Source organism: Rhinoraja longicauda, chromosome 17 (genome assembly GCF_053455715.1).
Source record: "Rhinoraja longicauda isolate Sanriku21f chromosome 17, sRhiLon1.1, whole genome shotgun sequence".
In the NCBI taxonomy this organism is placed as follows: domain Eukaryota; kingdom Metazoa; phylum Chordata; class Chondrichthyes; order Rajiformes; family Arhynchobatidae; genus Rhinoraja; species Rhinoraja longicauda.
In genome coordinates, this window is record NC_135969.1 from 23,294,693 (window position 1) to 23,316,500 (window position 21,808).

The 21,808-nt window shown below is 44.0% G+C and overlaps 1 protein-coding gene across 1 annotated transcript in view; it reads right to left on the bottom strand.

The window, feature by feature from the left end:
- LOC144601554 (cadherin-related family member 4-like) overlaps window positions 1-21,808 on the bottom strand; it is a 60,353-nt gene that overhangs the window by 29,758 nt on the left and 8,787 nt on the right. The window contains 4 exon segments of the mRNA XM_078413751.1: window positions 832-997; window positions 4,299-4,495; window positions 5,004-5,030; window positions 7,652-7,860. Coding sequence (XP_078269877.1) covers window positions 832-997; window positions 4,299-4,495; window positions 5,004-5,030; window positions 7,652-7,860 — 599 coding nt within the window.

Here is a 21,808-nt window from a genome sequence, read left to right on the forward strand (position 1 = left end):
ATCCAATGTAAGCTAAACATGTGCTAACTCTCCCTCTTGCACCAGTAACCTCACCCCCAACCTGTGAACACACATGCTCACACCAGTATCCTTCCCACCCTGATCTGGAAACATACTCCCCCACATCAGTAGCCAACTACTCCCCACTGACCCTGGGAACACACTTCCCCTGCATCAGTAACCTCCCCATACCTTGATCTGGAAACACAATCCCCCCCCACACACCAGTCAAGAGAGAGCTGGATAGAGCTCTTAAGGATAGCGGAGTCAGGGGGTATGGGGAGAAGGCAGGAACGGGGTTCTGATTGAGAATGATCAGCCATGATCACATTGAATGGCGGTACCGGCTCGAAGGGCGGAATGGCCTCCTCCTGCACCTATTGTCTATTGTCACCACCCACTCTCCCCTGACCCTGGAAACTCACTCCCCCTGAACCAATAATCTCCTGACCTGGGAATAGACAATCCCCACACCAGTAATACCCCATTCCCTGGCCTGCAACCACACCCCCCACACCAATAATACCCCATTCCCTGGCCTGCAACCATACCCCCCACACCTGTAATACCCCATTCCCTGGCCTGCAACCACATCCCCCACACCAGTAACATCCCCATGACTGGGAACCTCACTGTGATCTGGGAACACACTTCCTCACACGTAACTCACTCCCCTCCAACCTGGGAACACACTCCCCACCCACCCAGCCACACCAGTAACAGGCCACAAACTTGGAACACCCCCCCCCCCCCCCCCCCCACCAACCACACTAGTCACAATGTGCTGAGCACTAATTCGGCTAGAACTGAAAGTTTGGAAAGAAACATCACCTCCTGGGCTCTGGAACTGGACACCACACCTCACGTCGTGGACATCTAACACGTACAGTCGGAGTTGCTCCTTCAGACTTTTCATATTGTAGGCACTGATTAAAATGGTGAGCACATACATCGGAGTCTTTTCATGATCCAATGAGGCATGATTGTTCAGGAATATCTAAAAATGTTTTGGATAAAGTGTCAGTGGATGAGGTGTAAGAGCTACTCCTACAGGAAGCCTGATACTTGCCTCCTGGCAGCTTCTGATTTCTTCCCACATCAATGGCACCCCTTCTACAGACTAACACGGGGCTGATCAAATCTGACAGACCTTCATGCTGCACCGTCTCAGTGGTGGGACCCTGTCTCCCAGCCACAGCCACCCAATGGGTTCTTGGGCACCTGGTCCTGCTGGGGAGATTTCCAGTGCAAGTAAACTTGGAGTACTTACTGCTTCAACTTATTCTTGCTGCATTTTTTAGCATAAACTCTGCTGGTCAGACAGTAGACCAGACTCATAGAGACTCAAAAGCTCCAAAAAACATTGCTCTTTGCTCCAACTGATTCAGAACGCTTTGACATGTTGACCTCCAGAGTCACCAATCTGCTTACACTATAGCTAGAGTTGGTGACAAAGCAATTATTGCCCTTTTGCATCCAGGACTATATGTACTGGACTGCTCCCCTTGAACATACAGTCTGCATGGATGTGCTGGACTGAATACAGAGCATTCAGAAAGTATTCAGACCCCTTCACTTTTTCCACATTTTGTTACGTTACAGTCTTATTTTAAAATGGATTAAATTCATTTTTTTTAATCATCAATCTACACACAATAGCAAAAACAGGTGTTTAGAAATTTTTGCAAAGTAAGTAAAAAGAAATAACTGAAATATCACATTTACATACGTATTCAGACCCTTTACTCAGTACTTTCTTGAGGCACCTTTGGCAGCGATTACAGCCTCAAGTCTTCTTGGGTGTGACACTACAAGCTTGGCACACCTGTATTTGGGTAATTTCTCCCATTCTTCTCTGCAGATCCTCTCAAGCTCTGTCAGGTTGGATGGGGAACGTCGACGCATAGATGTTCAATTGGGTTCAAGTCCGGGCTCTGGCGGGGCCATTCAAGGACATTCACAGACTTGTCACAAAGCCACTCCTGCGTTGTCTTGGCTGTGTGCTTAGGGTCGTTGTCCTGTTGGAAGCTGAACCTCCGCCCCAGTCTGAGGTCCAGAACAGTCTGGAGAAGGTTTTTTATCAAGGATCTCTCTGTACTTTGCTCCGTTCATCTTTCCCTCGATCCTGACTAGTCTCCCAGTTCCTGCCACTGAAAAATATCCCCACAGTATGATGCTGCCACCACCATGCTTCACCGTAGGTATGGTATTGGCCAGGTGATGAGCGGTGCCTGGTTTCCTCCAGACGTGACGCTTGGCATTCAGGTCAAAGAGTTAAGAGAATCTTGTTTCGCATGGTCTGAGAGTCCTTTAGGTGCCTTTTGACAAACTCGACAAAATCCTGTCTTGGAGGTCAACAGACAATTCCTTCATCTTCATGGCTTGGTTTTTGCTCTGACATGCACAATCAACTGTGGGGCCTTATATTGACAGGTGTTTGCCTTTCCAAATCATGTCCAATCAATTTAATTTACCACTGGTGAACTTGTCAAGTTGTAGAAACATCTCAAGGATAATCACTGGAAACAGGATGAACCTAAGCTCAATTTTGAGTGTCATAGCAAAGGGTCTGAATACTTATGTAAATGTGATATTTTAGTTATTTCTTTTCAATTACTTTGCAAAATTTTCTAAACACCTGTTTTCACTTCTTCATTCTGGGGTATTGTGTGTAGATTGATGATTAAAAAAAAGAACTTAATCCATAACGTAACAAAATGTGGAAAAAGTGAAGGGGTCTGAATACTTTCTGAATGCACTGTTGCTTGTTTCCATGCTGTTTGTCGCTATGACTTGGAAAGAAGAGTGAGAAATATTTATATTAGTAGCTCTACAGATTGTCAGGTTCACCCACACCATAGGCCTCCTCACTCTAGAAGTTCTCAGCGTTGAGCATGTCACTGAGATGTCTGCCGCACTCACTACATGCTCAAGAGTCCCCAGGATTCACTGTGATCTCTTCCAGTCACACGTTCCATTGTAGCTTCCCCAGTTAAACACTGACATCTCCTTCCAGTTCATCTTGTGGCACCTGATTGAGTTAATCATCAATCACTTTTTGGGACTCATGCAAACATTAAATGATTAACATGAAAATGCCTGTTCTTTCCACCAACCTTAGCCAAGTAATTCCTAAGTACACCTTTGTGACATCCCTGGAATGTTTTTGCGTGGCTAGGAGATCTTTCCATACACTGGAAACATTTTTTTAGTCTTGATTGGAAAGGTCTTTAGTTCACTTTCCTCTCTCACTTTCCCCTTGAAGTTTGGATACACCGGAGCTTAACCTTGCTCTAAGTCAGGAGTGGGATGAAAGCAGTGGAGGACGGGGTGATGTCAAATGGGGCAATGAGCTGCTTACAGTTTAGTTCAACATGTCCATCGGCTGTTGTCATCAACAGTCAACGCAGATCTTTGGGATTGACCTCAGAGTCGCTGCCGCCTCTAAATTGGCGTTCTGGGAGTTGGGGACGTGCGATCTCGGTTAGTTGAATTGAGCCTCTGCAGCGACACATCTCCGTTGCTAGTGTGTTACCTGTGCTCTGTTTAACTGTAGTGTGAGGTATTAAAATAACTTACCAACTCCATTTACTCAACACACAGCTGTGACCACATATTTTTGTCACCTCTATTGTTGTTGCTCTTTCCTTTACACTAGGCTACAGTCCTGCTAATCTCACAAGAGCAACATCACAGTGGCATTAATGGGATCCTTTCTCTTGCTCTGTGCATTAGCAAATAGACCTCTAAAGGTAGAGCTAGAAGTAGAACATTGTGGTGGTGGTGCTAGATCTCTGGAACAAGAATGTAATGGAAGCCACATCATATCGTAGAGTCAGGAAGCATAAAAACAAGCCCTTCAATGCTGTGATTCCATGCCATCCTCAAACATGCTTTAACATTCATCCCGTTTTATTTTCCTCATATTCTCATCAACGCATCCCAGATTCTCCCACTCACCTACACACTGGAGGCAACTTACAGTGGCCAATAAACCTAAGAACCCTTTGGGTTCTTGGAGAAAACCCGAACATCCAGAGGAAACTAACGCGGTCACAGAAGGGATGTGCAAACACCTCACAGATGACACCGGAGGTCACGATTGAACCCAGGTCACTGCAGTTGTGAGGCAGCAGCACTACCAGCTGTGCCACTGATGTGATCCATGTTTTGCAAACCATTCTTGTGCATTTCATAGATCCATCAGCCCCATTGCTCAACACCCCTGCCCAGTTTCCAACTAGGAGTTAAATTCTACCCACTGTGATTCTGCAAGAAGGGAAAAAGAAGGAGTATACCTCTGCTTTGTAATAGATTCTATCATCTGTTTCAAGGGTCTTCCTCCAAATTATCTGAAAGAATTCGCTTTTCGGTACAGAAGCAACGGTAATTTGAGCAATGAGAGAGTTGTACACAATTATCCGGAACTCAGAAATCCTGGTTCCCGGAGGACTGTTCTCTGGGACAGCAGCAGTGCTTTCAAAATTGTCCACGACTGCAAGGCAAGAGAAGGAAAGATAGGGTTAGTCTCACAAAGAAAACCATGAGATTTCTACACCTCACGCAGTGGTTGCATTCTCGTCCCTGACTCTAAAGACCTGGGGTGAGGGCCCTCTCAGAAGCTCATGCAGTGCCAAGAGGATATACAGTTGGAGGTGCTGTCTGTTGAAGGAAATGTGAAGCTGTAGCCCTCCCTGTCTGCTCTACTTTGAGGCAGAGCAGGGTATTCTCGCCAGTGTCTCAGCCCTTAACCAACAACACAAATAGAATCATCATCATTTACTGTTTGTGGCAGCTTCCTATGTACAGATTGCCTCCTGTTTTACACACTTCAGTGATTCTTTGCCTGGTTGATGTGCAGCCATGACAGAGAATACCCTCCTCCCACAGCAGCCTCCAGCTTCTCTCCCCAACCCCCTCTCCCTGCTCCATTGCCTCCTCCCTTCACTCCAACTACAAATTCACAACCTTTTAAAACTGAACAATTATTTCTAGAGACTTACTAATTTGTCCACTTGCAAGAATATCACCTGGAAAATTAACAAGAAAGGTATTTGATTAATTATCTGATTAATACTGACGTCTTAAACATAGCATGCAACAAAGTAGATTCTCAGAAGTGGTTGGAGAATTTAAACCCTTCCATTTCTTTTAAGCAACAAATATTCTGTGCATTATTTTGAAACAATTTATTTCCAGAAACTTACTCATTTGTCCTTTGGCACTAAAATCACCTAGAATAAAAATAATATGAAATGTATTTGATTAAATATCTGATTAATACAAATGCCTTAAACATAGAATGCAACAAGGCAGGTTCTCGGAAGTAGTTGGAGAATTTAAACTCCTTCATCTTCTTTAAGTGATGGATATTCTTTACATTCTTTTGAAACAATATATTAGAGGGTTGTACAGATGCACAACCCTCTAATATCCACACATAGGCCCATCCACACTCACTCACATCCACACATAGGCCCATCCACTCACTGCATAGGCACTGTTTAAATGTAGATGTACACAAGCTCACAACTGCTTGTATGCACAAGTAGTCACACGCATTTAGACTTCCAGTCATGCCCACACACTGTGGTCCACATGCCTGCTCCAAGATGAGGCTCCTCTGCTTTCTGTATTCTCCCCCCTGCCCCACCACAGGCAGACCAGCACGCACCCGATTGTGTTCTTAAACCTCGTTACTCTGCCCCTCCTCGTCATCTCCCGGTCTAACTTCCCAACAGGGTTTCTTCAAACCATCCCGTCCTGAACAATCGTCTTCTGCTTGCTGCACAGAATGGAATTTGTGCGTGACCCAGCAGCACAGCGGGTGGAGCAGCTCCCTCATAGGGACAGAGACCTGGATTCAATCCTAATTTCCAGAACTGTCTGTAAGCAGTTTGTACATTCTCCCTGCGACTGTGTGGGTTTCCTCTGGGTGTTCTGGTTCCCCCACATGCTTGTTTTTAGATTAGAAATAGACACAAAAAGCTGGAGTAGCTCAGCGGGACAGGCAGCATCTCTGGAGAGAAGGAATGGGTGGCGTTTCGGGTCGAGAACCTTCTTCAGACTGACTGACTATTATTGTGAGTGCGTTGGAGCAGGTGTGTTTGTGATTTTGTGTACGTGTGAATGAATGTTGCATGAGTGTGTGTTAATCAGTGTGAGGAGGTGTGTTTGTGAGAGTGTGTAAGTGTGAGGATGATTTTGTGTGTGAGCAAGAGTATTAGAATGAGTGCATGAGTGTGTGCACGTGTGAGTAAATCTGTTTGAGTATATGTGAGTGCAAGGGATGTGCATGTGAATGTGAGTGAGTATGAGTAAGGTTTGAGTGTATAAGAGTGAATGAGTGAGGAGGTGTGAGCGAATGTCTGTGTGAGTGAATGTGTGAGGGTATATAAATGTGAATATGTGTGTAAGTGAGTGTGCGTATAAATGAGTGTATGAGCAAATGTGTACGGTGTGAGTGTGTGTGTGAGTGTGTGTGTGAGTGAGATCGAGTGTGTTGTGTCTTTGGCACTGTACCTGCTCCTCCCAGCGTGGGAGAATCAGATGGGTGTGGGAGATAGTAGGGGTTACATGAAATAAATGGGCAATGGGATTGCTCTGAGAGCTGGCGTAGACTTAATGGGCTGAACGGCCTCCTTTCATGTCATAGGAGAATGCAAAAGGTGCAAGAAATATGAGAAATGGCTGTTATTCCCAGAGAGGCCCGTCTCATATGCAGGGGTCCTTGAACATGGGACAAGCTGTAGGTCAAGCTGTCCCAGTCCCAACCCATCACATTGAGACCAGCCTGTTCCAGACCCAGCCTGTCCCAATCACAGTCGGTTCCAGACCCAGCTTGTCCCAACCACAGCCTGTCCTAATCACAGTCGTTCCCAACCAGCCTTTCCTAATCCCAGCCTGTCCCAATCCCAGCCTCTCCCAATTCCAGCCTATCCCAATGACACTTCGTCAAAATCCCAGCCAGTCCCAATCCCAGCCTGTCCCAATCCCAGCCTCTCCCAATCCCAGCCTCTCCCAATTCCAGCCTATCCCAATGGCACTTTGTCAAAATCTCAGCCAGACCCAATCCAACCTGTCCCAATCCCAGCCTGTCCCCATCCAACCTGTCCCAATCCCAGTCTATCCCAATCCCAGTCTATCCCAATCCCAGCCTCTCCAAATTCCAGCCTATCCCATTCACAGCCTGTCTCAATGACACTTTGTCAAAATCCCAGTCTGTCCCAATCTAACCTGTCCTAATCCCAGCCTGTCCCAATCCCAGCCTGTCCCATTCACAGCCTGTCTCAATGACACTTTGTCAAAATCCCAGTCTATCCCAATCCCAGCCTGTCCCAATCTCAGCCTGTCCTAATTCCAACCTGTCCCAATCCCAGCCTGTCCCATTCACAGCCTGTCTTAATGACACTTTGTCAAAATCCCAGCCTGTCCCAATCCCAGCCTGTCCCAATCCCAGCCTGTCCCAATCCCAGCCTGTCCCAATCCCAGCCTGTCCCAATCCCAGCCTGTCCTAATCATAGGTTGTTCCAATCACAGTCTGTCTCAGTGAGACCAGTCTGGCCCAGTCCCAGTCCCAGACTGTCCCACTGACTCCAACCTGCTCATGTGATGTTAGAAAGAGTGACAGAGACTCTATGTTGATACTCACGCTCAAAGACAACAACAGTGAGCAGCAGACCCAGGCAAGAGAGGGCAGACATCGTCCAGACCCCTAGGAACGGCAATGGGTTATCCAGTAGTCTCAGCTCCCACTTTGTGGCAGTTCACCTCCCACTGCTTTTCAAATAAGACTGCGTTACCAGGTGTAACAGCACTAAACAAAACTGCCTAACCAACACAAGCCACTGTAATCTTTCCCTTGCACATCAATCAGTGTCCAACTTCACTCGAATTCTCTGCCAGGCCTTTCATGCATTTCACTTCAAACAACCAATCAGCACTTTTCTGACCCTCCTAACCAGGTGTGTCCTCACTACATAACAGCACAGAATCCACAACAAATCTCAAGGCTACCTGTTCTGTGTGCAAAGGCTTGCAAAGCAGGGTGAATAAATCAAAACCAAGCCAGGGGAGCTTCCTGCCATGATCCCACAATTCTACTGCTTTCAGGTTGCCATATTTCCTAATGATATAATAACAGCTATTTGGCCCATTGAGTCGAGGTTGGTTCATGAAGGATTCCTATCTGTCCATTTCCTCATTTATTTCTCTGTGACATGCCCAGGAACTTAATGTCTTATTTTTATTACACAGTCTTTTTCTTTTCACTGCCTTGCGGAATTTATGCAGCAATGTGAAGCAATAGAATTTATTACAGCAATGTGAAGCAGCAATGTAATAATTCCATAATGTTTGCCAGGATCCTGGGAAAATCTTTCCCATTTCTTCAAATCTGTGCAATTTATTGCAAAGAAGTTGAAATTTAGGAATAGGGGGGGTTTGTTACAGGGTGGTGGTGATGCCATACTTGAAGAACTATGCACAATTTTAGTTCTTATACTGAAGATAGGATATAGCTGCATTTAAAGCTGTCTTAAGGGGATTCACCAGGCTAATTCCTGAGATGAGAGGGTTGTCTATCAACTGAGGCTATACTGGTTTGGTCTATACTCCCTAGCGTTTAGAAAAACGAGGGCTGACTTTATTCAAACATAAAATTGTAAGGTGCGACACAGGGTAAACGTTAAGATGTTTTCACGAGTTGTAAAAGCATTGCAGTTTCAACGGGAGGCCATTTAAAACTGAGGTGCACAGAAATTTTCTTATCACAGACGGAGGTGAGTCAGCAATTTTCTATCCCATGGAGTGTGGAGGCTGTATCATCAGAGATAGTCAAAGAGAAGGCAAATACATTTTTTCAAAGATCAGGGAATTGAGGGGTGTGGAGAATCAACACAAAAAAGGGAAACAAATCACACTGTAGATTTTGGAATCTGTAACAAAAAACTGTAAACACCAGAAGAACTCACTCAGTCAAGTAGCATCTGTGGAGAGAGAAAAAGTATACATTTGGGATCAGTGACAGAACTGTTGCATGGAACAAATGTGACCGATTACTTTTTCCACAGATGCAGCTTGACTAGATGAGTTCTTCCAGTGTTTCTATTTTTGAAGCTGATGCCACAAATGTATTGAATGGCAGGGTAGGCTTGAGGGGATGAATGGCCTACCTCTGCCCGATTTTTTTTGTGCTTTTGCACCCGGTGATTCTTTTAACATCTGGTGGACTGGCATTTATATAATGGGCCGTCCGAGGTGCATCCAACAATGGCACCTCCAACAGTGCAGCACTCCCTCACTGTGACATTTGGCTCTCAGCTCCACCTGAAGCAGTGTAATCACTTTGACCAACACACCTGCTTTCTTAGCCTGGAGTTCAGCACAACTTAAACAGCATCTGTGGTCGGAGACCACCTTACAGTGGAGGCGCTTGTGATTCTAATAAGCCTTAGGCTTTGTACATTCACGATTTGCACTTCCAGAGGGCCAGTAGTTGTGAACAGCTTGTGATGAGATTCTAGGTAAAAAGCTGTAGGACCTTCTTAGCTACAGTATAAGGAGATATTGGTCAAACTTTGCTGCAGTTTGGGAAACTGGGGGGTGACCTGATAGAAGTGTAGAAAATGATGAGAGGCATAGACAGGATGATAAAATCTTTTTTTCAGGGTGGAAATGTCAAATACTAGATGGCACAGGTTTGGAGGTGAGAGGAGAAAGATAAAGCAGATTTTTGAGGCACGTTTTTTTACACAGAGGTCAGTAGTATCTGAATGTTCTGCCAGGCGAGTGGTGGAAGCATATATGACAGCAATATTTAAAAAGCATTTTCGCTGAGAGGTGAAGAGATAGGGATTGGAGGGTTGTAGACCACATGCAGGCAGATGTACAGTTTAAATTGACAATATATTCGGCAGAGACATTTTGGGCTGAAGGACCTGTTACTATGTGTTGTATACAGCAGCATATAGCTGTACTGTTCCGTGTTTGGTCCAATGCAAATTCCTGTTGGCTAATTAGCCGGCGGAAGGCATTGAGACTGAAGATGGGGTGGAGGCGATTGATTTAATTAAAAATAAATAACTGATATATCACATTTACACGTATTCAGACCCTTTACTCAGTACGTTGTTGAGGCACCTTTGGCAGCGATTACAGCCTCAAGTCTTCTTGGGTATGACGCTACAAGCTTGGCACACCTGTATTTGGGTCATTTCTCCCATTCTTCTCTGCAGATCCTCTCAAGCTCTGTCAAATTGGATGGGGAGCGTCGATGCACAGCTATTTTCAGGTCCCTCCAGAGATGCTCTGGTTGGGCCACTCAAGGACATTCACAGACTTGTCACAAAACCACTCCTGTGTTGTCTTGGCTGTGTGCTTAGGGCTGTTGTCCTATTGGAAGGTGAACCTCTGCCCCAGTCTGAGGTTCAGAACTCTCTGCAGCAGGTTTTCATCAAGGGCCTCTCTGTACTTTGCTCCGTTCATCTTTCCCTCGATCCTGACTAGTCTCCCAGATCCTGCCGCTGAAAAACATCCCCACAGCATGATGCTGCCATCACCATGCTTCACCGTAGGTACAGGGACGTTTTTACAGCATTATGGGCCCCCAGGCAAAGCAGTGTACTGGGGCCCCTACCGTTACTCTCCCCCACCCCACTTTCCCTACCAGCCCCCCCCCCTGTCGTGCCGGCGAAAAGCACTTACCGAAAAGCACTTAGCGATGGACTTAGGGTGCTACATTGTTGCGAAAAGCACTTACAGATCGCTGTGAGAAGCACTTAGGGACCGAAAATGTTGCGAAAAAAGCACTTATTGAACCTACATTTTTAAAGTAGTATTTATTTATTGCAAGTCACTTAACATACACAGATCAGCATGGGGCCCCTATGCTCGTGGGGCCCCGGGCAAGTGCCCATCAGGCCCATGCGTTAAGACGGCCCTGCGTAGGTATGGTATTGGCCAGGCGATGAGCGGTGCAGCTTGGCATTCAAGCCAAAGTGTTCAATCTTAGTTTCATCAGACCAGAGAATCTTATTTCTCATGGTCTGAGAGTCCTTTAGGTGCCTTTTGGCAAACTCCAAGCAGCTGGTCATGAGCCTTTTACTGAGGAGTGGCTTCCGTCAGGCCACTTTACCATAAAGGCCTGATTGGTGGAGTGCTGCAGATATAATTGTCCTTCTGGAAAGTTTTCCCATCTTCACAGAGGAACTCTGAAGCTCTGTCAAAATGACCATCGAGTTCTTGCTCACCTCCCTGACCAAGGCCCTTCTCCCCCGATTGCTCAAATCGGGCGGCCAGCTCTATGAAGAGTCTTGGTGGTTCCAAAGTTCTTCCATTTAAGAATGACAGAGGCCACTGTGCTCTTCAGGACCTGCAATGCTGCAGAAATGTTTTTATACCCTTCCCCAGATTTGTGTCTCGACACAATCCTGTCTCGGTCTAAGGTCTATTCCTTCGTCTTCATGGTTTGGTTTTTGCTCTGACATGCACTGTCAACTGTAGGGCCTTATATAGACAGGTGTGTGCCTTTCCAAATCATGTTCAATCAATTTAATTTACCACTGGTGGACTCCAATCAAGTTGTAGAAACATCTTAAAGATAATCAATGGAAACAGGATGAACATAAGCTCAATTTTGAGTGTCATAGCAAAGGGTCTGAATACTTATGTAAATGTGATATTTCAGTTATTTCTTTTTAATTACTTTGCAAAAAATTCTAAACACCTGTTTTCGCTTCTTCATTCTGGGGTATTGTGTGTAGATTGATGATAAAAAAAAGAATTTAATCAATTTTAAAATACGGTTGTAACGTAATAAAATGTGGAAAAAATAAAGGGGTCTGAATACTTTCTGAATGCACTGCAGGTTAACCTACTAATTCCTGGGATCATTCTTGTAAACCTCCTCTGGACCCTCTCCAAAGCCAGCACATCCTTCCTCAGATATGGTGTCCAAATTGTAGGATAAAACCGGAACGCCAGGAGAAATGCCACATTGTTGCAGGGAAAACGTGCAAACTCCATACAGCCCCTACGGCAGCATCCATAGCCAGGATCGAACCCGGGTCTCTGGCACTATAAACCGAAACTCTACTGCTGTACCTCCCAGTACTTAGTGGGTCAAACATCATCTGTGGAGGCGAAGGGTTGGTTGTATTCTGGGTCTAGACTCTGCATCAGGACTGGGAGTGGGGAGGGAAGAAAGCCAATATATAGAGGAGAGTTAATTAATTAGACAGGAACTTAAAGAAGTGATGGAAATTGTTAGAGACATTTTACTGTCTCGCTGGAAATGTCCATAGGTTGGAAAATTCCTCCTCCGACACTGGTCCACTGCATTGCAACTCTCGTCTGGCAATTTGAGGGTGCTGGTCTTTGGGTTGTGTTAATGATGTTACGATCTGTTTTGTGAAAGTAGAGTACGCCTACTAAAGGGATGTCAGGCATTATGTGGAAGGATCAACAGGGTGTCAAATGATATTAACACCAGAGTATTAATTGAATGAGCCATTAAAGGCAATGAAGGTGACAAACTCCCTGTGGATTGCCCCAAATACACACAGGCCTGTTAAATACTGAGTAAAATGCCTTAAAGCAATTCCATCTCCAGGACAGTGTGATTTACTTTCAAATTGAAAATTTCCTCTAAGTGCTTCCACCAAACAGAACTAGGTAAGGGTCAGGATGTAAATCTCATTCTAAAATGGTTCTTCAAACACAGCCAGCTCGTGTTAAATGGAGCAGTCTAATTCAGTAGCATTGTCCAATCAAGCATACAACATGGCAACCATAAATAAAAATGTAACTGAGGTGTGGGCTAGATTTCCACATGAACTAATCCAACTGCAAAAGGCCAAACCACTCGGCAGATGGTGTGCAGCTCCCAGCGGCTGTTTAGAATCACAGCGACAACATTCTGCTCTGTAACCAGGGTTTTTGTGCTCTGTGAACGCACAGACTTCCATTATGACAGTCTGGCAAGCATTCAACTTCGCTCACTGACACACTATCCACTCCAAAGATTGTTAATAAAGAACTGATTTATATTAATACCAGGATCTCCAGATGGAATTTAGTTGGACTGTTTTAATGGCTATGAATAAATTCCTGTGTCTGACCTGGCATCCCCTCACAGAAGCTCCAGGCAGGGGCACACACCTATAAAATTAACAGGTGTTCTTCTACTTGCAATATAACTGTGAGATAGACACAAAAAGCTGGAGTAACTCAGCGGACAGGCAGCATCTCTGGAGAGAAGGAATGGGTGACGTTTTGGGTCTCGCCTGTCCTGCTGAGTTACTCCAGCTTTTTGTGTCTATCTTTGGTTTAAACCAGCATCTGCAGTTCTTTCTTACACACATAACTGTGAGATACCATTGTACAACGAACTTATCAATAATCAAAGAGAAACTGCTGATGCTGGAAATTCAGAAATGAAAACAGAAAGTGCTGGGAACATTCAGCTGGACAGGCAGTAGGCCTTGGCAGACCGAGTGCAAGTGTTTAGTGAAACAGTCGCCAAATCTTAACTTGAGGTATGTTCCTTATTCTTTCCCCTCTGCTTTCTGCAATCAGCCTGGATGTTTTGATGTTGTAACTCTGATATCTGTCATTACACACTTGTAATGTTTTATTCAACCTCCATCCCTTTGATCATCCAAAGAACTCTAATTTTAATTCCACTATGTTTCCCTCTCATTGGAATGTACCCAAACCATTTTTCAATGACGTTGTCTGCCAGCTTTTGATTCCATTTAAGCCCTGTGCCAAATCTGTTTTATCCCATTGAAAATGGCCCTTCTCCAATAGGTTATTTTAATCTTAATAATGGCCTATACCATTTTCCATTATATTTTCAACCATTTGGTTTGATAACTGTCCCCAAAATGTTCCTCCACCACTTCAATTGCTCCATCTCATTGACTACTTCTTGAAATATACTGGTCATGAATTTCTCGTACAAAATTCTGAGATTCCTCTTCTTCTTCTTCTTCCCCTTACAACATTAGTCTTCCATTCCTTATTAGGGTGGCTGAAGTCGTTATGAGACAGTGTCATATGATGTTTGTATGCCTGCACAATTTCCCTGCAAAATTGCACCTGTACATCCTCCCCACCACTCAGCAGCCTATAGAATCCTCCAAGTAAAGATAGAAAGCATATAATCTAGGTGCAGGAGTAGGCCATTCAGTCCTTCGAGCCAGCAATGCAAGTAGATTTTGTTCCTTAATTTTAACCAAGTAGTCACTGTTCTTGACATCCAGGACATCTTCTCTCACTTGCACGGCAAGATCCCCCTTAATCAATACTATCACATTAATAACTATGGCTGAAACTCTCCAACTTTGTTTAATATACTTTGTGCATTCATATTTATAATTTTAAGGATATCTTAGGCTTTCTTGAACTCAGTGTGATCCAATGTACAACTAGTCTTGCTCCTATGCAATCTATCTGATGCACATTTGTTGTTTTGTTTCCACCACCCCAAATTAGCTTTGATTGAATTGATTGAAAAACAGGCCCTTTGACCAACCAAGCCCACAAGACCATCGACCACCCGTTCACACTATGTCATCCCACCTTTGCATCCACTCCCTACACATTTGAGGCAATGGGCAGACACCAATTAACCTGCAAACCAGGACGTCCTTAGGATGTGGGAGGAAACTGGAGCATCCAGAGGAAGACTGATTGCATCCAAGGTCACGATCGAACTTGGGACTCTGGTGTTGTGAGGCAACAGCTCTACTAGCTGCGCCACTGTGCCATTCTGAACCTGCAGCAATATTTTAAAAAGAGAAACTAGTTCCAGGGCAGGGTTGCAAATACTGAGGAGACACTGATTTATGATAATGGTAAAAGGTTCCATGGGGGAGGATGAGGTGTGCACTTTGATGAAGAATGCATAACCAGGCATTGTGCTGGAGGTAGTGTCAACAGTCATGTTCAGCAGGGATGAATCCAAAGAGGGAACAGATTTGACCACTGCAAATGTTTGAAAACTAATTTACAGAGATTAAGATTAGATGACCTGACATTTAAAGCACACAAATTAAATAAATTATTTACAGTCAATAGATTTTTAAGGTGCTGAGCAATTAATTGTTTAATCTGCAGCCACATGATTTATATCCCAAGCACTAATTCCAGCACATTTCATCCCCCTTTACTTTGCTAAAGAAACCATTGAGAATGCAATGATAAACTAACAAGACTGATCATCTGCAAGCATTTTAAAACTGAAAAAGAACAAAGATTAGAAGAGCAAATGTTCAACTATTAATTCATATAAACGTAACAAATTTCTTGTGAATATTTGCTGCTCATGCAGCAAGCTGCTGCATTAAGGTTCGACAACGTCCACTTCGGTTGCACCTGTAACATGATCAGAAATTTAGTTTTGTCCGAAGGATATGTGACAAGGAGAGGAGACAAGAGAAATAAGATGAAACTTATGGCACAGTGACACGGCAATCAGCTCGAGGCAAACGGGTTCGATTCTGACCTATGTGGAATCTGCACCTTCTCCCTATGACTCCAGGGTTTCTCCCATTGCTCCAGTTTCCTCTCACGTTCCCAGAGATGTGCAAATTGGTAGGTTAATTGTCCGCTGTAAAATACCCGTAGTGTGGATGGGTGGCCAAAGTTTCAAAGGGAATTGATAAGGATATGAGAGAGCATGTTGCTCGAGGAAGTCGAACGGGACAGATGGCGTTGCTCTGGCGGGAGCTTTCATGGGCCCAAAGGACCGAGTGCTGCAGTTAGCTGATAATTGTTGGTGCAAAGGAATCATTGATTAAAAAAGCAGAACAGGTGTAGTGTGCCCGTCTCAGGATTTCAATACTTAAGGGATTTAGAGTCAAATAATGTTTCAATTGCAAGCTTCAGGTGTAAAAATCATAATGTTTTGTAGGTTTATTCCCAACCCTGAGAGTGGCTCCTGTGACTGGAAGCAAATTAATGGCGTGTTCCACTGATATCAGTCAAAGGATAAATGCTGTGATCATTAAATATTTATGCACACACAGGCATTAACGGGCCACCCAGCAGGTTTGTGCTCTGTGGTAATGTGAAGTCAATCATTGCAGCAAGAATAAAGTATTGCAAGAAGGTTGCAGATATTAAAATCCATTAGTAAGGAAGATGCTAATATTAAAATCCATTAGTAAGGTGCCTGGAGGATGAAAGACATCAGGAGCCTCACAGAATATTACAGTCCCGATTTAGAGATGGGTTAATTCTGCTGTCAAAGCCTCATTATTAGTGTTGCTCTCTGATTAGAGTCACATAGCCACACAACACGGAAACAGGCACTTACTTCAGCCAAACTCATCCATGCTGACCAAGATGCCCATCTACATGAATCCGATTTGCCTTCTTTTGACTCATAACCCTATAAATCTTTGCTATCCATGTACTTATCCAAATGTCATTTAAATATTATTATTGTATTATTAAATATTATTATTATACCTGCCTTAACTACATCCTCTGGCAACTTGTTCCATTTCTGTATCCTCTGTGTGAAAAAGCTGCCCCTCGGATTCCTATTAAACTGTAACCCCTCTAATCTTTCCCTCTAGTTCAAGGAAAAAGACTGCACATTCACCCTTTGATTTTACATAGAAAATAGAACGCAGCACAGGAACGTGGTACAGCACAGGAACAGGCCCTTCAGCCCACAATGTTTGTGCTGGACATGATGCCAAGTTAAACTGATCTCATCTGTCTGCAGATGATCCATATACCTCTATTCCTTGCACTTCATGTGAGTATCTAAAAGTCTCTTAAACGCCATTATAGTATCTGCTTCCACCATCACCTCTGGCAATGTGTTCCAGGCACCAACCACACTCTGTGTAAATACTTGCCCCACACATCTCCATTACATTTTCCCCATCTCACTTATAGCTACACCCTCCAGTGTTGGACATTTCCACCCTGAGAAAAAGGCTTTGATTGTCTACCCTATCTATTTTGTGCACCTCTATAAGACCTAGAGTCTCTTACATTCCACAGAATAAAGCCCTCGCTTGTCCAACCTCTCCCTAAACTAGAACCCTTGCGGCCCTTGATGTGATGGCATCTTTCCTACAGCATGGCGACCAAAACTGAACACCATACTCCAAATGCCTCAACAATGTCTTGAATTAGAGATTGATCTGCAAAGAATCTGCGGGGAACAAATCAGATTAAACATCATAAGGGCATGAAAACAAATTGGTTTCATTTCAGCACATTTCCATCTGAGTATGGAAGGGCTGGCATCGTGAAAGGAAAGATCACTCACAGATAGCGAACCAGGCTCGTTCCATCAATCCTGCTCAGGCATCATTTCATGAGAACAATCATGTCGGGCAAACAAGGGCCTGATATGAGCATGGGGCAGCTGAAGGGAGAAGGTTGCATGGTGTAACTTCCAGGGTTAACTGCAGCTCCTGGGAAGCTGGGTAACAGTTTGCACTCAGTATCTAAAATGACAGGCAATGCCACTGAGATTGACCAATATATAACTGAATGTGCTAACTCTCAGCCAAGCTCACACCTGGTGTGTGAGCGGCATCAACAATGTAGTATGTTGTCCTTCAATGCGTCAATGCCACTCCTATATCCTGCTTAAACTTTGCATCCATGAAGTATTTGAGAAGCTGTTACATTGGACCCAGCTCTCAGTGGCTACTTGCCCATGCTTCTTTTTCATTTCAAAAATAAACTTTATTCATACCAAAAACAGTGTATGACTCTTCACATTTGTAGTGTCGTCTAATCTACATGTTCATGGTGTTATTGGTTTTAAACATTGGTGGTGTTTGCACATTCTGTGTTTTGCACAACAGTGCCACTCATTTGGCTTCCTGGGAAGATAGTAAGTTCAAATGTATGAGTGGCTTCTACAGCAGACGGTGCCTTAATATCTACAGCAGACGGTGCCATCGAGTCCTTGTCCAGCAGTGTCCGCAGGATGTTGCCTGATGGATTGTGTTTATCGGGATAACTTTTCCAGGAAGGACAGGGAGTGCGGCAATGTCTGTAACATTACGCAGCAGAAGGGTCGGTCCCATCATTCGCAACACCAGGGGCAGGTAGAAGCTCAGCACATAGCAGCACTTGGTGTCTGCATATTTCAGTTCTGAGCACAGCCTAATACAGCCACAAATGAAGGTTCCCATGTAACTTGTTTTAATTTTTTTTTAAACTGTATTTATAAAAAATATGTACAGTGAGAAGCTCTTAATACACTCTTAGTGTCAGTCTATACATTCAATGTGCTGGTTTTATTCGCAGTGGTGTTTGCACATATGTTTTGTACATATCACCATTGTCACTCATGTGGCTGACTGGGGTGATACCATACCTCATTGAAGACTGATACTACGAGCACAATAAAAACCTAGAGAACATCAAAGTCCATCTATCTCCACTCCATCTACTCCTCCAGTGACTGGACGGTGACCATAGTGAGGATGTGCTTCCTCGCAGCCCACTGGAGCTCACTGTGTCACAGCAGCTCAGAGCAGCCAGCTCAGTGTTTAGCCATGCATTTCCACAGTCACCCTGGGGCAAGATGTTGGACGTATTATTCCATCTGGGATGTGGGAGGAAGCGATCATGTGGTCATCCAGATATACCAAGGATGTATAATTAAACCCTCACAATATCCTTCAGGGCTCTTTGTTTGTTAATGAAGCAATTCACACTGTCAACTCTAGAAGTGATTTAATCAGTGAGTCAACCACATCATCAGAGGGGAGTACAGCAACATCAGTCTTGAGTGACTACGATATACATTATGGAAGGTGCAGCCAATTATAATTGCTACAAGACACTCCATGCCATTAAACAGTACCACTAAATATTTAAAAGGACACGCATGAGAGGCTAACTCTCTCTTGGATTGCCAAGAGGGATTTCTTGCCCTTGCTTTGCTTAACCTTCTTTCTTCCTTACAAAGGCCAATTAGCCTACAAAACTACACGTCTTTGGGATGTGGTAGAAAACCTGAGCACCCGGAGGAAACCCACGTGGTCACAAGAAGAACATGCAGACTCTACGCAGATACTATTTGAGATCATGATCGAACCTGGGTCTCTGGTACTGTGAGGCAGCAGCTCTAACTGCTGAACCACTGTGTCATCCTCAGCAAAAGAGCCAACATATTCAAGGACCACTGACACTATAGAAGCAGAAACAATTATGATGTTTAAAACTAGAGGGCATAGGTTTAAGGTGAGAGGGAAGAGATTTAAAAGGAATCTCAGGGATAACCTTTTCACTCACAGTCTGGAATGAGCTGCCAGAGGAAGCTATAGAAGCTGATTTAATTACAACTTTCAAATTGGTTGGCATAGACAAGATGGACCAAAGGACCTATTTCTGTACTGCACAGCTCTATGACTCTACACCAGTGCCAGGCAGAAGATACAAAATCTTGAAACCATGTATCATAAAATTCAAGGATACTTCTTCAATGTTATTATCAGATTCCTGACCGGCCCTAAGGCTGAATTCCTGAACCCGAAAACTACTTTGTTGTGGCCCTTGCATATTATTTGATGTGTTCTCTCTGTAGGTGTAACGCTATATTCTGCATGCAGTTTCTTTTCTCTTTCCCCTACCTGTGCTACTTATACTGGGTTTTGATTGTAACAGTTCATGGGAATGGAACCCTGTCAAAATCATGTCAGCCCCACATTGAGAAGTTTTGCTCTGCACTGCCCTCATGCAGGTCAGCAAGGAACTGCAGGAGCAGCAGCACAGGCACATTGAATGGTGGCTTTGGCAGTAACAACAAACCCCAAGCAAGGAAATAAATGCCATCAAGATGCAGCTGAAAATAAATGCCATCAAGATGCAACGTCTCGGCGTTTTCCTTTAATTCACTGCTTTCTGTGCGCAATACAATACACCGCACTCTTTGTCATCAGCAAATGAGAGAGCTCTCGCAGGCACCTCTGCCTCACGCTGTGCTCAGTGTAATTACTCGGGAAACAAATGAACATGTTGTGGTCTCATTGCGTTTCACACTAGTTGAAACGGGAAGCTCCTCATTTACTCCTGTGCGGGAATCTTCCACAGACACAGTAATGTGCCTGAGCGTTAAGGTTAACCCTTTGGACAGTGAGCAGGTCCTGGAGAAAGCCCAATGCTCACTGGCACTCACTCGTCATTCAGCCTACCCACTGATCATGGGATAATTACTGATATTTCAGTGATAAATATTTTGCTGCCGACCTATATGGAAATGACAGTATTGTCATGGCCCTTCAATCTTCACCTTGTGGCTCAATTTTTAAAAAAACTTTGTGCTTTTTTTAAAATCCTCCTCTGTCCTCACGTCCCACCTTTGTCATCTACTCCAACAACATCATCTCTCAGAATCCTATATTTTTGGGGATGTCTAAGGTATTCCTGATTCACATTCCTCCATCATCCATAGCCACTTAGTCCTGGGTTCTGAAATTCCCTTCCTAAAACTCCCCAACTCATCATTTGAGTATTTTATTAAATAATCTATTTGACCAGCCTCTGATTATCCATTTTGGCATGGAGTCAAAACTTGTTGGGTTGTAATCCTGTGAAAGCCACAGTCTATTTCACTGCAGTGGTAAAACAATACAAGTGCATCTTTTAAACACACACTGTGTGTCAATGCACAAAATATTTGTGCATGCTATGTATCTGCAAAACAGGTGCATGTTAATATAATATATTTGTGGACATTGGTATGATTTCTTTAATTGGATAGAGATTTCAATCAATGGGGCACTTCAAGTGGCAAGGTTATAAACCGCTTTTATAAGCAGCCTGGTAAACAACCTCTTCCACTGACAGAAAGATTTCCATGGCTAACAACCTGTAAAAGCCAATTAGAGATCTGTTATGGGGAGCTCAATGTATGAGAAAAGCTCCTCTCTACTCATTCTCAATCATTGCCATGGAGATGGTGTAGTGTGCATTTCAGAGCAGCATGGTTGTGGAATGGATCTGGGTTACACAAGTTTAAAATAATACATTTTAGCTGAAACAAAAACGCAAGCACAAACATAAACGCTTTGTGATTAATGAGTCATTGCTTCAGTGAATGCAATATCGAGCATATATTACATGCTGACCCCATATGCTCCCAGTCCTGTGGTTTGCAGATTTTTATTGTCATAATTCAGATGAGTCACCAAGGATGAAGCTGCTGCTCCACTCAGCAAGTGATCACAGCTGGCTGGTTTCTTCTGCCCTTATTTTCCTCAGCCCTCTGTACACTTCCTGGCCTTGCCTTGTCCAGGTTTCATAGGCTGTATCCTGGGATGAACTCTGGGAGATGGTCTCTGACTCGTATAGACCCTCATTGGAACTTAGCAATTCTGTTTTAGCCCAGTGCATAATAGGAAATACTGCATGTAGGTGTCTGGGCCAAAATCAAACGTTAGAGCTAAGAAAATACTCTTGAATGAATAAGAAACCCTGCAGATTATTGGCACTCAGCAAGATCCCAAAAAGAGCACTGTGTACATGATGAAGCGTACACAGAGCTGTTAGGTGATGGTGATTAGGGTTAGGGCTGCTGGGCATTCTTCTTTGATACTGAACAATGGAGTTGTCTGACTGGGAGAACAGTTGGGCCAAGGGGTCTCCCAGCAGTGGAAAGATCACAGTCCGCTCAGGGAGGCATAGTGGTGCAGTAGATAGTTATTGCATCACAGAGCTAGTAATCTGGGTTCAAGCCTGATCTCAGTGCTTTCTATGTAGGATTTTCACATTCTCTCCCAGGCGTTCTGGTTTCCTCCCACATTCAGGTTGTTCGGTTAAT